The sequence below is a fragment of the Phaenicophaeus curvirostris genome, chromosome 21, assembly GCF_032191515.1.
Source record: "Phaenicophaeus curvirostris isolate KB17595 chromosome 21, BPBGC_Pcur_1.0, whole genome shotgun sequence".
Lineage (NCBI taxonomy): Eukaryota > Metazoa > Chordata > Aves > Cuculiformes > Cuculidae > Phaenicophaeus > Phaenicophaeus curvirostris.
In genome coordinates this window covers 1,478,491-1,494,990 of record NC_091412.1, presented here as the reverse complement: position 1 = coordinate 1,494,990, position 16,500 = coordinate 1,478,491, and the positions used below count along the sequence as shown (strand labels likewise).

General features: G+C 47.2%; 1 protein-coding gene across 2 annotated transcripts; it reads left to right on the top strand.

Annotated features, from left to right (window-relative positions):
• The first annotated feature begins 2,051 nt into the window (after positions 1 to 2,051).
• PSPH (phosphoserine phosphatase) lies at positions 2,052 to 14,475 on the top strand. Of its 2 annotated transcripts, XM_069874007.1 has the most exons (6): positions 2,052 to 2,252; positions 8,732 to 8,890; positions 9,572 to 9,706; positions 11,253 to 11,398; positions 12,532 to 12,680; positions 14,291 to 14,475. In XM_069874007.1, exons 2-6 carry the CDS (start codon positions 8,751 to 8,753, stop codon positions 14,399 to 14,401), a joined length of 681 nt encoding a protein of 226 aa, XP_069730108.1. In that variant the 5' UTR covers positions 2,052 to 2,252; positions 8,732 to 8,750; the 3' UTR covers positions 14,402 to 14,475. The 2 variants fall into 2 exon arrangements, with proteins under 2 accessions (XP_069730108.1, XP_069730107.1); XM_069874006.1 differs by lacking the exon at positions 2,052 to 2,252 and having other exon boundaries at positions 8,560 to 8,890.
• Positions 14,476 to 16,500: the final 2,025 nt, after the last annotated feature.

The window sequence follows — 16,500 nt, the reverse complement described above, 5'->3', positions numbered from 1 at the left end:
GGGCAGGGACACCTCCCACTGCATCAGGGGCTCCAAGCCCCATCCAACCTGGCCTTGAACCCCTCCAGGGATGGGGCAGCCACCTCTGCTCTGGGCAACCTGGGCCAGGGCCTCCCCACCCTCATCGTGAAGAAATTCCTCCTTAATTCCATGTTCAGTGCCGTGCACCCATTCACATGAGCTGGGCTTTCCACTTGTGAACATCCTCTTACAGCTTCCAGGCAGAGCTCTCTCTGTTTCTTTCCTGGATCACATGTCTGCAGGTAATTGTTTTATGGTATAGTAATATTTCTTATTAGCAATCTCACATTAAATCCCCATTTTGCAGTATTTTTTAGACATCAGAACAAGCTTTTCTTAATTTTTCAGTCTTTGTTCTGTGTATTTGTTTTTAATGCATGGTAAAAACACAGGGTAGATGCCTTAGGCCTAAACGGTCCTTTGAAATCAATGGATTTAAAACAAATTACATCAGATCAGAATCAAAATATTTAGCTGAATTACAACCAACATGTCCATTAAACTAAGCCAAATAAAGGGAATATCCTTCATGCAATATTCAGCAGCAATTCTGTTAGTCAAACCATGCACTGCTTATCTTGGCACAAAAACCTCCAAGATTCCCAGTAAAAGCAGTTTTCTTTCACCTTTATCAAAATCTGTTTTCATTTAACCTCCTTCACAGAAATGATTTCTACATCTGTTTTATAAACATGCTGTCCTGCCGCGATAAAACCAACAAACAGGACCAGACCCAACGGTGAAATGTCACCAGTTTTGCAGCAAAGGAGCTTGGTCCCATCTTTTTCTGACACAAGAGATGTTCCTGCTGACTAGTGGTCATGTGTGGAGAAAAACATAAGGGAAAATGTGGGAGGAGAGGCACATGAGGCTATTGATTTTAATTAATATATGTAGTTTTGAGGGATAATACTGCAGGAATGGCAAAGGAGAGCATGCATAGAATATGGCTGCTGCATCCAGTCATGCAGAACAGTCTTCCACGATGGGCAGCGGTCATAAGACTCCTATCACAAGCGAGTGAAAGCAGCTAAATCAGCTAAATCTGGCTTTCTTGACCTTGAATCACACAACCAGCTTCATCGTTCCAGGCTGGCAGCCTCCCGTTTCCTTGCCAATGTCCACTGCCCTGTCTGAGGGAATCTCTGCTGGGAGATGCCAAAACATGAGCACAGACCAGTTTGGCAGTTTTTCCATTGCTTTTGACATTGCATTTGGGGAAATCATAGAATCACAGAATCACCAGGTTGGAAAAGACCCACTGGATCATTGAGTCCAACCATTCCCATCAATCACTAACCCATGTCCCTCAGCACCTCATCCATCCATCCCTTAAACCCCTCCAGGGAAGGGGACTCAACCCCTCCCTGGGCAGCCTCTGCCAGTGCCCAACGACCCTTTCTGTGAAAATTTTTTTCCTAATGTCCAGCCTAAACCTCCCCTGGTGGAGCTTGAGGCCATTCCCTCTCGTCCTGTCCCCTGTCACTTGGGAGAAGAGCCCAGCTCCCTCCTCTCCACAACCTCCTTTCAGGCAGTTGTAGAGAGCAATGAGGTCTCCCCTCAGCCTCCTCTCGTAAGCCTCCTGTCAGAGCCTTCTCGTAAGCATTCTTTTTAATTTTGCCTTCATAGCTTTCAATTAATTTTGATTTGATTTTGTGTGTGTGTAACATTGCACACTCTGATGCTCTAACAGCTTAAGCCAAAGTGTAATACTGCAACCTGAACTCAGGAAACCCTTTAACCCATTGACAGGGAAAGAAAAACGCATCCCCATCTGATCCCACGCCAAGAGAAACTCCTGCCTGCTGCTTGTCCCCTCCTGCGCTGATGTGAGTCTTCCAAGCCCCGTCTTGTCCTCCATGCCCATGGCCCAGGCCGGCTGGTGGGTGTCATCGCCTTGTGCAGGGTCTGCTCCCTGCCAACGAGCCTCCCCAAGCTGGGAGCGCCCCAAACTGGACCCGAGCTCCTCCCCCAGCGCAGGCAAGGTTACACCTCTCTTCCCTACAGCGAACAGCTGGACTTCTCTGGTTACATGTGTGCAACCCTTTCAAAAAAACATCCCGGCTGGCTTACTCAGCAGATTATAAAAGAGTGATTTACAAAATGCGGCTTTCTTCCAGCTCAGCCCGTGCAGTTGTACTTATGTGACTGAAGGTCTCAGCTGATTCCTTCTTTTCTTGCGCAGCCAAGAGGTTTGCAGCAGCAGCAACAGCCACGGCCAGTACAATACTGTAAGTCACTGGGAATGTTTTTTTCTCTCAGTTTGGAAGGGGTTGGCGTTTGGCTTATCAGATCCATAACACCATATTTTTCCAGCACAGAAAATTAAGAATATCACCTGCTGGGGCTGTGACTGTGCTGCCCTGCGAGACACAGCGACGGTGTGGTGCCTGTTTTATAACAGCAGCGTGAATGAATGATGCAATCGTGCAGGGGGGAAGCATCATCGTTTTGTCAGGAGAGGCAGGAGGGGATTGGAGAGCTGGGAGGTGTATGTCAGCACCCGTCAGGTTCCCTCTGACGCTTTTTAACAGCTTTTTAAAAGGTGCCGAACTGAATTAACCGCCAGGCACTGCTGTTCAGGTATTGGTGCTTAGCTGCAAACTGTTCACCTCTTAACTTGCATACAGGTTTGTGTTGCTACCTCTGAGAACTGAACAGAAAACCAGGAGGTGTGAAGCAAGCTTAGAGAGATGAAGAGTGGAATCCTCACACTTATGGATGGATGGATTGAACTTTAACGAGTAGGGCTTATTGGGATATGAACACACTCACAATTTGCTTTAATAGAGCTAATCTATCACCTTTCCTCTAAAGCTTTCAGAACATACTGCCAACACTGAACCTCAGCACAGAAAAGCTGCGTTACTGTATTGTTCCCATTTTACAGATATAGGAGTAGAAAAAATGAGGATAAAGCGGTTGTTTAAACTAATACCATGGAAACACTGCTGAGGAGGACCATGCCTGCAGTGGGAGCAGGTCCTAAGCAGTTTCAATACCAGCTTTCTCCAAATCTCATACTTTAAGTAGCAGTTTCCCCTCAATGCAATAGCAGCAGTTGAATGTGGTTGCATTTCTGTTACTCTCACTGCACACTCAGTGCAATGTTATTCCACTTTGGGAACGTAGCTCAGGGTAATTCTGTTCTCATCCACACAATGCAAACTGGGATAAACTTCAGGAAAATAACTCGGGGCAAAGCGAGGCCAAAACCGAGCTTCATGCATGGCCACAACTTTTGGTGAAGTGCTCACTGTCTCCTTGCTAAATGGGAAAGTGAATCAGAATCAAAACCACCAGAGACTGGTTCCAAACTGTAGGATATTCCTGAGCCATCTGCTTTAAAAGGTATTATAGGTAATTGTTTGTTAAGATTCACTTGGTCTTAATTTTTTTCATGGCAAAAAATGTGAACATAATGCAAAGTAGCAGCTTGGCAGCACTTCTGAGAGCTGAAGTATGATAACAAGTGACATCTAGTCACAATGAGGATTCTGAGATCTTATTGAGATCTCATCAGAACAGCTCCAGAACACCTGGAGTTCTGAGTAGCACTTACTCCTTCCTTTTGCATTATATGTAGCAGGTACTGCAGATGTTTGTTTTTCACAGCGCGGCGAGTGCCCTTCTCTGAAGGGTCAGCAAACAGAAAAGATTGCAGTTGTTTTCTTTTGACATGCAGTCTTACATAATTCCTGTGCTCACTCCTGGGGCTCCACCCTTTCTGTTACAAAACAGAAGATTCCTTATGGAAATGCCAGGGTTTCTCCAAATGGCCAGATAAAAGTACTTCATAGTCTGGAGACAAGTAGATCTCATGGGAAGGACTGAGGGACCTGGGGCTGTTTAGTCTGGAGGAGGCTGAGGGGAGACCTCATCCCTCTCTGCATCTCCTGGAAAGGAGGTTGTGGCGAGGCGAGTGTTGGTCTCTTCTCCCGAGTAACAAGTGGTAGAACAAGAGGAGATGGCCTCAAGTTGCACCAGGGGAGGTTTAGGTTGGATCGTAGGGAAAATTTCTTTACAGAAAGAGTGGTGAAGCCCTGGCAGGGGCTGCCCACAGCAGAGGTGGAGTCCCCAACCTTGGAGGGGTTCAAAAACTGAATAGATGTGGCACTTCAGGACAGGGTTTAGTAGGCTTGGTAGGATTGGGCTGACATCTGGACTGGATGAGCTTAGAAGTCTTCTCCAACCTTAACGATTCCATAACATCCTTTCTCCACCTTTATCTGAAGTTTCACCCTACCTCTCTCCCTCTGTCACTCTTGTCTTATGTCTTCTCTAGTCACTTCTTTGCCCATTGTTTCTTCTCAGTTTTCTGCTTTTCAGCTTTTCCCCACAATATTTTATTATCAGACCTGTTGGAATGTTTACTGCTTGGATGCCTTTCCAGGACACAAATAATCAGAAAGAAATAGATTACCTGTCTGAAATACAATGGCAGAAAGCTCAGAGATTTTCTACCCATGTTTTTCATATGGAAACAGGACTCAGTGTTGGTGTGAATTGCTTTTTTCTTACCATCTCATTAAAACATCAACACATTTAAGGAATCAGATGCCCTTCGTTTCAGAGTAATTCATCTCTCCCAACTGTAGAGGCCTCTGCCATTCTGGAATAAAAAACTGATGTTCCCTTACTACAGACGTTAGAGATTTGTCCATAGAAAGGTTTTCCACCACTTCAATTCTTTTTGCTCCTGTTTCCAAGTGGCACCTTCCTGTGGACAAGCTGCCACATACATCCTTATTTCCTCTGCATGCTCACCCGGAGGTGAATTCCAGTCAGCTTCCCAGTAGACAGGATGCTAGGATGGGCCAGTGACAACTTTGAAAAAAAGGGAAGGAGCAGAACCTCTTCTGCTTGTTTTTCCCCTGCTCTTATTGTCCGTTACTCAGTTACTGATAGCCTTGCCTCATGCTCTCATCTACGTTTAGGGCTGGGAAAACAACTCACTAGCTGGCATGTTATCACTTGGAATGGCATCTGCAGCCTCTGGAGCTGATGGTGACCCCAGGAGCTCTGCCAGCAGAAGAACCTTAGAGCATGCCAAGTGAACCACTTCAAACTCCCAAAGTTTGCTTTTCCCACGACCAACACTCCCTGCAACAGTGGGATCTGCTTTCATAGGTCCTCCTCTTTGCTCCTGCATGAGCTTCCCTACTTTAGTGTTCATTATAAATTCTCCAACATGAGTGATGATACATTAGCCAGAACCAGGTCTGTATCTTTCAGGACTCAGTGCCTACCTATTAACAAAAAATGGAAAGATTTTAATAAGCCACAGGCCAAGAGAGATCAGGAACTACTGATGCATTCTACATTTCATAGAATCATGGAATCATTAGGGTTGGAAGGGACCTCAAAGCCCACCCAGTTCCACCCCTGCCATGGGCAGGGACACCTCCCACTGGATCAGGGGCTCCAAGCACCATCCAGCCTGGCCTTGAACCCCTCCAGGGATGGGGCAGCCTCCACTGCTCTGGGCAGCCTGGGCCAGGGCCTCCCCACCCTCACAGCAAAACATTTCTGCCTAAGATCTCATCTCAATCACCCCTCTTGCAGCTGAAGACCACTCTCCTTGTCCCATCCCTGTCCTCCCTGATCCAGAGCCCCTCCCCAGCTTTCCTGGAGCCCCTTTCAGCACTGGAAGCTGCTCTAAGGTCTCGCCACAGTCTTCTCTTCTCCAGGCTGAACAACCCCAACTCTCCCAGCCTGTCCTCATACGGGAGGTTCTCCAGCCCTCAGATCATCTCTGTGGCCTCCTCTGGCCTCGCTCCAACAGCTCCATGTCCTCCCTGGGCTGAGGACTCTGGAACTGGATGCAGGGTTCCAGGTGGGTCTCACCAGAGTGGATCAGAAGGGCCAAATCCCTTCCGTGATCCTGCTGGTCCCTCTGCTTTGGATGCAGCCCAGGACATGGTTGGTTTCTGGGCTGGGAGCTCACATTGCTGGTTCATATTGAGTTTCTTCCCCACAGTTTCTTCTTTCTCTTCAGGGCTGCTCCCAATCCATTCCCTGCCCAGCCTGTCGTTGTATGTGGCATTGCCCGAAATAAGTTTCAGGTTCTCACCAATAAACCCATCACAGCGCGGTGTCTCCACACAGCAATATTGCATCATAACATCATAACGTTGCAGTGCAGCCTCGTGTTAGCAACGTGACAGCTTTGCATAATAAGGAATCAGTGTTGGAACACCCTGACGCAAATGTCATGCCACAGTGATGCAACAAGTTTGTCCAGTAGAGCAAATCTTTAAAATTGGCACCAAACCCGTGGCTGAATTTGTAATTTCCAGTAGGCTGGAAAAAATTAACACCTTGCCACTGAAAGAATGTTAGTGGATGTATGGGGTTTGTTAAGTCCGCTGCACAAGTACATCTAGCAAGTGGCTGCCAAGGCCTGCCCTGAAGTCAAAGCCCTCCTGCTCAGAAAATCAGCTTCTTCCACTGATGACACAAACACGGAGCCAATGTCAAGTCAAGGCTAATGCAAAGTAAACGTGGGATTCACGTGTCGCCTGTCTGCCTGCTGCCAGGTCTTGGCTCAGAACTGGGCTCTGTCAGAGGGAAGTTTTTATGCTCGCGGCCACGTAAGAGAGAGCTGTTGCTCTTGTGTGCCGTGCTGATGGCATCTGGCTGCGTATCTTACATGCCCAGTGCTGTAAATGCCGTCACTGCTTTATAGGAGAATATAGAAAAACACGTGCTGTCTGCAGCAAACCATTCTGGAGTGATGCTTCTAAGGCTGGTCCAGACCTTAGAGGATGTCCATGCACAAGCCAGCTCTGATGCACCGTGAGCACAGACCTTGTTTCTGCCTTTCCCAGAGGTGGAGTTTGTAAAAGCCCATTTCTGGATCATCTCCTCTTCTCTGTGTACCCATTCGCCTTTGCTTTCGGGCCCTAGGGAGGTGGTTGAGCCCAGGTGTTGTCCTACCTCCCCACACCCAAACCAGAGGCACAGGAGGGAAATACGGGGCGGGTGGTACCCGCTCTCCCATTCTCACTCACACTTGCAATACAATTAAGAGGGAGCTTCTGTGCCACCTTCTCTATTGTGTTCAGTTTTGGGCCCCTCACTACAAGAAGGACATGGAGATACTGGAGTGTGTCCAGAGAAGGGGAACAGAGCTGGTGAAGGGTTTAGAGCACAAGCCTTATAAAGAGCAGCTGAGGGAGCTGGGGTTGTTTAGTCTGGAGAAAAGGAGACTGAGAGGAGACCTCACCACTCTCTACAACTACCTGGAAGGAGGTTGTATTGAGCTGGGGGTTGGTCTCTTCTCTCTGGTAGCCAGTGACAGGACAAGGGGAAATCGCAGCAAGATGTGCCAGGAGAGATTTAGGTTGGATATTAGGAGGAATTTCTTTACTGAAAGGGTTGTCAAGCACTGGAACAGGAGGTGGTTGAGTCACCATCTCTGGAGGTGTTTAAAAAACAAATAGATGTTGTACGTAGGGACATGGTCTAGTGGTGGACTTGGCAGTGCTCAATCGATGGTTGGACTTAATGATCTTAAAGGTGTTTTCAAAACAAAGCCATTCTATGATTCTGTGATTCTTGGCCTTGTGCAAAAGCCACAAGTGCAGCTGGTTACTGCAGCAGTGTGTTCACTCCAGAAAACTCCAAGATAGCTAGAAGGGCTCTCTCAAGCAATACTGCTTCGTGGCTGCCTTTAAATAGCTTTGCCTTCAATGTGACTTGCTGTTCCTTGCTATTTCGTATCTACCATGTCCAACCTAACCCTCCCCTGGCACAGCATCCTGCCATTCCCTCGGCTCCTCTCCTTGGTCCTCAGAAAGAAGAGCTCAGCGCCTGCTCCTCCTCCTCCTCCCTGGGTGAGGAAGCTGCAGAGCATGATGAGGTCTCCCCTCAGTCTCCTCTGGGCTGAAGAGACCCAGGGACTTCAGCTGCTCCTCACACTCTTCCCCTCTAAAGGAACCAACTCCGTGCCCTTCTTGTGAAAGAAAGGAAACCTTTGCCAGTCAATTTAATGGGAAAAGTTGTGTTGTGATGTTGTGATCACTTGATGCATTGAGTGGAGTTCCCAAAGCCCTCAACTTTACTGGGTTTTATCAAATACCAATTTCCCGTGTTAATGCTGAAATCTTCTATGTATTGATAGACACTGAAAATATTTTGTTTATATTAATTGGGACACAAAAAGGGTTCTAAACCTTCATGATTTAGGAGCAACCACTCACTGATAGTTGAAGATAGTTATGTCTCCTGTGATCAAGCAAATTGTTAAGGGCTGGGTGTCTTTTACCATCTCTGGGAGCAACTAATAGGACACACTAGACTGGATCTGATGAGAAATCAATATCCATTTGAGCGGTGAAGGCAAGATGAGACAGAAAATGTCAAGTCCCACAGAGCAGCTGGCAGTCTGATGGTTCAGCACATGCCAAGTCCTCCAACCTTGAACCCCATGTGAACGTCAATAGGCTGAACCTACAGAGAGCAAATCAGCAGCCGCCCAAAGCTCCACGGCCCACCTGGGACGTACATTGGACATCAGTAGGCAGCAACGGCAGAGAGCAAATCAGCAGCCGAGCCAGACCCACACCACCACTCATGCTCTTTGATAAAAGCTGGCTACCAGGCTGTGCTCGTCCTTCCTCGCCAGGACCAGCTCCGTTGCGCTAATGGCTCAAGACGGAGTGCAGTGCTGCCACTCAGAGAAAGACTTTATCTTGTCCCCTCACAGTAAGAAGGTTTCAAAAAAGATGACGTCCCTCTTGGAGCTGAAAGAGATCTTCCGCAGTGCCGACGCCGTGTGCTTCGATGTGGACAGTACGGTCATCAGGGAAGAAGGCATCGATGAGCTGGCCAAGTTCTGTGGAGTCGGAGACGCTGTCGCAGAGATGTACGTATATTTGCTGTTAACTTCATAGGGATAGAAAACCAAGCATGGAGAACGTTAATCTGTGCCCATGAATTCAAAACAGGGATTAATTCAGCTCTGTCATAGGAGATAGTACAGTTTGAAAAGGACTTTAGGAATAACAAGTGGAATTAATGCATAACGAAGCAGGTAACTTCTATTGTAGTTGTGGAGCCATTCAACAAAACTCCTCGCATCAAGTTCCCTAATGTACAGTTCTTTGATAGACAAAGCTCAGGCCTCATCACTAATCTCGGCCAAGCACGAGCAAACCTTAGTGTGAGATGGGGGAGAGGGGACAACTCTCTCAGGGCCTCAGGCTGAGGATGATTGAAGTGTGTAGCAAGAGTTGTGGGGCTTTCAGGGAAGAGCCCTGGGCTGCAGTTCAGGAATACCGGTTCCTGTGGCCTGGATGCGCTCGCAGAGAGCACGAAGCATCTTCCTTTGCCTCGCTGGTTCTCACAGGAGCTGCAGCCTGTGGAGCAACCGGTGGTTGCTACCAATCTTTTCAGTATACGGATGATCTCCTTTACAACAGATGCAGTGTGACCTAGAACCTATGGGTTCTTGCCTTGTTCCTCGTTGTTCTCCTTCAGCTATTTCTGGCAGAAGCCCCAACTCATTTAAGTGTCACTGATTTGTTTTCTTTGGATCACAATCTAGGACCCGCAGAGCTATGGGTGGCACCGTGACATTCAAAGCAGCTTTAACGGCACGACTAGGTCTCATACGGCCGTCCTATGAGCAAGTGCAAAAACTAATATCTGACAACCCACCTCAGCTAACTCCAGGAATACGGTAAGACTTGCAGCTGATTAAACACAAAAGTCTTCTGAAACCACATAAATCAACACAATTCTGTGACTTTAACGAGGCTGTAGGACCATAGAGCTGGTTTACATTGACTTCCTATTCCATTTCCATGTTGTTTGTGTACAAAGTTTATGTCAGGAGCTTATAGTCGTGTTGAGTGGCCAAGCATCCGTGTGAAAAGAGAACAGTCTTAGGAACCTAACTGACATTTTGGCTGCCAAGCTCAAATTCCAGTTCAAGGATTAAATAGGCACGGAAAATAATCTGCTCAATCATATCTGGCTTTTGATGGGTGATGGAACTGGGAGGAGATTTAATCCCCAGTATGAACTACTGGCTTGGTCTGTTCTGCAATTCTATCACCTCTCTCTTAAGTGCAGTTGTGCCCTTGGACCCAGCTCCAGGGAGCTGCTGTTCAGAGCTACCCATTCTATGCTGAGGTATTAAATATATTAAAACTTGTTAAAGAGACATAAATGTGTGTCCATTCATCTTTTGGTTTGGAATAAGTGTGAATTATGTAAATGGAAAAGGTTTTTTTTCCTATTAAACGTATTTCAAACAATTGAAAATAATTTCTTTACTGCCAAATCTGGCCATCGCTCTCGGTCTAAAATATTTTCAGCACATGCAGTAGTTTCAGGCAATATCGTGCTTGTATTTTCTCCCTGAAATGCAGTACATGCTGGGCTTCTTCTGTAGGAGGCATGGCTAGATGTAACCACAAAGAGAACATTGTTTCCTTGTTTAGAATCACATGATTTTCCTTTTCATGCCTTCCTTTTCTTCCTCCTTCCCTTTGCAGGCTGCTTTAAGCCTCCCCTTTTCAGTATTTCTGCTGTTACTGCTACTGCCGCTGCGGTTTGGCATCGCTGCACGCTGCTTTCCTGCCTGTAGAGCCTAATCCTGTGAAAGTTCTAACTGCCTTCCTGCCCTGCTGGCATCAACTGGCTCTGAAAACTTGTCCTTTATTTGATTCCTTTTCTGGAGCTGGTGCCTTCTTCTCAAGGTGGCATCGATGTCTGGGCACCCACTCCGACTCTGAAAACACATGCACGTTGCAACCTCTTCAGTCCACTTTTGCATTTGGAGAACTGGTTTTCTCTCTCCTGTGTTCCCTACTTTTTTTTCTGCATTATAGGTTGGTTTTCGTGCTGTTTTTTCACCCCAAATAAATTTTTCACTCTGAACTGGATCTGCTCTCATTTGTTCAAGGGAACTAACGTGAGTTATATGAACGTGTAAAGAAAACATTTATAGGCAGTGCTTGTTTTTGAGCAACCAAATACCTGTTTGTCTCTGGACGTGATGATTTTATCAGCTCCTTTCAAGCAAGTTGTACGCACAAACTTGAAGAGGGAAAAGCTCCAGGCAGCAGAGGTGGTTGGAGCTGGGAAGCAGCACGCGTCCTAACTAACCTGGAACAGCACAAAACATGGGCAGCCATGGGGAGGAAAGCCATATTTTAACTGTCTTTTTATCCCTCGATGCTGTCAGGTGTTCAACCTTAGTGACTCCTCTTTCTTCCCAGGGAGCTGGTCAGCAGGCTTCAGCAACGAGGGGTCCAGGTCTTCTTGGTCTCTGGGGGGTTTCAGAGCATCGTGGAGCACGTGGCCTTGCAGCTGAACATTCCAACAGCAAACGTCTTTGCCAACAGGCTGAAGTTTTATTTTAATGGTGAGTTTACCTTGAACTCTCTCCTTTCTGCTAATTAATGCCACTTTTTTGGTTTAAACTGTCAGATGCTGGACAGCAGACACTGCCCAGCCTACATGACTTCATTACCAATTCAGATAGCTCCAAGCAGGAAAACTGCAACACCTAACCAAGCCCCTGAGTTCAGGCAAGCTGTGCCAAATGTAAAACGTGTTACAGGTGCTGACAGTTCCATTTTCTCTTGCTCCTTCAAAGAGTTTATGACACTTACCTGCTTCAGAGGCAAAATTCCCTGTCAGTGACTCTGAGGCATGTATGGACACTGATGTGCTGTGGCAGATCCGCTCTGGACTTTACGCTGGTGCCATCAAGCAGAACCATAGATAGTGAGTTTGTCACTTCCACAGTGTTTCACACTCTGCCCATACACTGTACTGGATCTTAGAATGGTTTGGGTTGGAAGGGACCTCAAAGCCCAGCCAGTCCCACCCCTGCCATGGGCAGGGACACCTCCCACTGGATCAGGGGCTCCAAGCCCCATCCAACCTGGCCTTGAACCCCTCCAGGGATGGGGCAGCCACCACTGCTCTGGGCAACCTGGGCCAGGGCCTCCCCACCCTCACAGAGAAACATTTCTGCCTAAGATCTCATCTCAATCTCCCCTCTTGTAGCTCAAAACCATTCCCCTCATCCTCTCCCTGCCCTCCCTGATCCAGAGCCCCTCCCCAGCTTTTCTGGAGCCCTTTTCAGCACTGGAAGCTGCTGTAAGGTCTCCCCACAGCCTTCTCCTCTCCAGGCTGAACAACCCCAACTCTCTCAGCCTGGCCTCGTACAGGAGGTTCTCCAGCCCTCGCATCATTTTCGTAGCCTCCTCCAGAGTGACTGAGATTGGGTTTGTAACACAACCCAGTCAGAGGTTCTCCTTGCGCCTTAGCATTTCAGCTGTTTGAAAATGTCCTCACAGGAGACTTGGGTAAAATCCTCATTTTCACACTTACCTCCAAATTATGGGTTTTGGGATGCTGATACTGGGAGGTTTATGGGGCTGCATGTCTTGAGCTTTTTTCTGAAGTAAAGACCATAGCTGTAGGTATCTTTCTTCATTTACCAGAAAGTATGCTGTGTGTCTAACCTGTCCTTCCCTCATGTTCTAGGAGAATACGCAGGATTCGATGAAACACAACCAACAGCTGAATCGGGGGGGAAAGGAAAGGTGATTACTCATCTGAAGGAACAGTTCCACTTCAAGAAAGTAGTTATGATTGGAGACGGAGCCACAGACATGGAAGCCTGTCCCCCTGCTGTAAGTATTAAGAATTGGAATTCTAAATTCCTTTTGAGCAAATCCTTTGGGAACAAAACCCTTTAGAGTTCTTTAGGGGACTCTAGGGAAGTCTTTAGCACTTCCCACAGCCTAAGAGAGGTCTGTGTCAGTAGTTTTCCTCTAGAAAGCCTGCATCATGCAGTGGCTGATCCCTCTCAGCTCAGGCAGCCTCAGTGAGATGTTGGCCTCTAAGCTGGGATGTTGGCTGGGTCCGAAGGACAGCGCAGCAGCCTAGGGACCTGTCTCAAATCCAGCTGATCTCATCTGCCTTTTCGCCCCAGTGTCCCCACAGTAAGTGCAGAGGTCTAACCCTGCCAAGGTCCTGGTCCTGAACACTGATTAATGGTGTTTAGCATGAGGGTCTGGCACAGATCTGGTGCACATTTACCTGATGTTGAGCTAGCAAGAGGGTTCATCTCACTGTACGGTGACGATACCTTTGACGAGATCAGCGCTGTGAGGGTGAAATAATAAAAAACTGAATGGAAAGACAGCTTGTGTAAATGGTCATTTCACAGAAAGACTCCAGGAAGACCTTAGAGCAGCTTCCAGCATTGAAAGGGGCTTCAGGAGAGCTGGGGAGGGGCTCTGGATCAGGGAGTGCAGGGAGAGGACAAGGGCAACAGTTCTGAGCTGCAAGAGGGGAGATTGAGATGAGATTGGAGGAAGAAATTCTTCACGATGAGGGTGGGGAGGCCCTGGCCCAGGTTGCCCAGAGCAGTGGTGGCTGCCCCATCCCTGGAGGGGTTCAAGGCCAGGTTGGATGGGGCTTGGAGCCCTGATGCAGTGGGAGGTGTCCCTGCCCATGGCAGGGGTGGGACTGGCTGGGCTTTGAGGTCCCTTCCAACCCAAACCATTCCATGAGGCCTCTTTAGTGCCTTTCTTGACATCCAAGTACCTCAGTGCCCCCTCCTCACCAGCGCTGTGGGATGGACGTCCCAGTGAAAGGAGACGCACAAGAACAAATTCTGAGAGCCAGTGCTGCTGCCAGTTGCGACAGCGCGTCCCTCGCTGCTAAATCTGTGCATGACCAAAGCAGCTCGGTATTTGCTTAACGCTTCCGACCTGAGGGCAAAAAAATGCAGTGGAAATTTTGAAGACTGCACTTTCACTGCAGCTGGGCTTCCAAGATGTAGAAATGCTGATTGTTCCTGGTTAATGATTGCAGACGTGGTTAATGGTTACTCTTGGTATCTGTCAAATGAGGTAAACACAGTTAAGATAAACAGCGTGGGGATAACTGTGAGACGCTGCACGCATGCTCGACTGTTAACTCGTTCTTGAGTATGAAGGCTTCACGTTGCACCACATTTACATCAGATTTGCAGTAAAGTCTCTGCTCTGAACAATCTTGATGGTACAAGCTGCTGAGCCACAACTTTACCACTGGAACCAACCCCTAGTAACCAAAATTAAATCTCAATGAAGTGCAAGTTAATAAATTTGAAAAATGAACATGCAAAGTAAAAGAGGGGCAGAGGCAGGGAGGAACACCGTGATTTCAAAATCCAATCTTAAACCCAAACTTAAGCTCTGTTCCTTACGCGAGGCCGCAATAACGTAAATGCCCTTTCCTTCTGTTTTGCCAGGATTGCTTTATTGGATTTGGAGGCAACGTAGTCAGAAAGCAAGTGAAGGAGAAAGCGAAATGGTACATAACTCACTTTGACGAACTGCTAAAGGAACTGGAAGAACAATAAATTATACAGTAAATAATATATTTAACAGCTATAAATCCATTATACAATGCAATTAAAATATATTTGTTAGCAAAGTTGTGTTCTGGGTCTTTTTAATGGGTCTGGGTGTTGGGTGCCTTCACCTCTGGCCTGAAACTTGTGATGCAAACAGCACCTTTCTATTCCAATATTTTGCAATGAAAATAATAAGATTTTAAAAACATTTTTTATGAGGTGGAAAAACTTGGTTCATTTTCCAGTCACAAGTGAAGACCAAAGGTAAGAAATCATCAATAAGTTAAAAATATCTTAATGGATTGGCCCTTGGTCAATACTGTGTATCTATTGTTTCAGAATCATTGGAGCTAATAGAATCATGGAATAGTTTGGGTTGGAAGGGACCTTAAAGATCATCCAGTTCCACCTCCTGTGATGGGCAGGGACACCTCCCACTGGTCAGGGGCTCCAAGCCCCATCCAACCTGGCCTTGAACCCCTCCAGGGATGGGGCAGCCACAACTTCCCTGGGAAGCTACTTATTTTGTGAGGCAAAAGAAGAATAAGGGGGTCACAAGTAAGAAGTTTGTCTAACCAATAATAATAACAATAACAATAATATAGTCTAAAAGGTGAATGGTACAGTAAGTACTCTCTGTTCCAAAGAATATCAGAACTAGGCTAAACAGTGGACAGGTAGGAGACAGCACTGCTGGAGTAGCTCTGATTTCATTACAATATGGGTACAGGAGCATCTGCAGCCTTGTCTGTGACTCAGCATGAGGTGTATGCAGTTCTGAGACCCACACACTGTCAGCTCTGTCCAAGAAGCATATACTTTAAGGTGAGTGATATAGTGGTTCCCAACATTAAAATACTTGAAAGCAAACTCCAAAGTGGTGATTTTGTAAAACGGTTGCACTGTTCAGACAACTGAGTTATTTATTTAACAATCCCCCATCAACCTATAACTGGATGGGAGCTGAGTCATCAGCCTTTAAAGCAATTGTCTACTGATTAAGAAAACACTGTGACACTGATCCAGTCTCTCCCTCTGCCTCACGTGTGGACCAACCACTCTTAGTCTGTGCTAGAGAAGTCTAACCCGTTCCAAGTATTTATTTCTCTCTCTGAGCTTCAGCTAACAAATCCTCATTTAATGTTATGTCTTTTGTGGCTGCAGTGTCTGATCCCAGAGGGTTCTTACATGGGACATGCTTCAGAAATGCTGACGATTTGTCAGCAAGTTCATAGACTCACAGAATGGTTTGGGTTGGAAGGGACCTCAAAGCCCATCCAGTCCCACCCCTGCCATGGGCAGGGACACCTCCCACTGGATCAGGGGCTCCAAGCCCCATCCAACCTGGCCTTGAACCCCTCCAGGGATGGGGCAGCCACCACTGCTCTGCGCAACCTGGGCCAGGGCCTCCCCACCCTCACAGAGAAACATTTCTCTCCAAGATCTCATCTCAATCTCCCCTCTTGCAGCTCAAAACCATTCCCTCTCATCCTATCCCTGCCCTCCCTGATCCAGAGCCCCTCCCCAGCTTTTCTGGAGCCCCTTTCAGCACTGGAAGCTGCTCTAAGGTCTCCCCGCAGCCTTCTCTTCTCCAGGCTGAACAATCCCAACAGGGCAAAGATGGGCAGATCTGACATGATGTGTCCTAAAAAACATCCATGCAGACTCTTATCATCTGGGTTCTTACAAGCAGCCCCAGTATTTTTCCAGACACTGCAGTGTGGCTGTGTGATACGTCTCCCCCATCACAGAGCTCACAGATGGGAAGAGAAAGAAGTGATGAGCCCGCCTTCCATATATCTCACACTGTCTCCGCTAAATAATCACATTATCACAAAAGTCACTAGATTTCCTTAATTCAATTAGATTCAAGGCCAGGTTGGATGGGGCTTGGAGCCCCTGATCCAGTGGGAGGTGTCCCTGCCCATGGCAGGGAATAGAACTGGCTGGGCTTTGAGGTCTCTTCCAACCCAAACCATTCTGATTCTATGAAACAGAGGTGCAGTGAGACCTCCTGTCTGATTGTTTAAGCATCCCCAACAATTAAAACAAATAGTGGTTCTGTCCATTCTGTGTCATTGTCACAAAGGACACAGGGAAAGGGG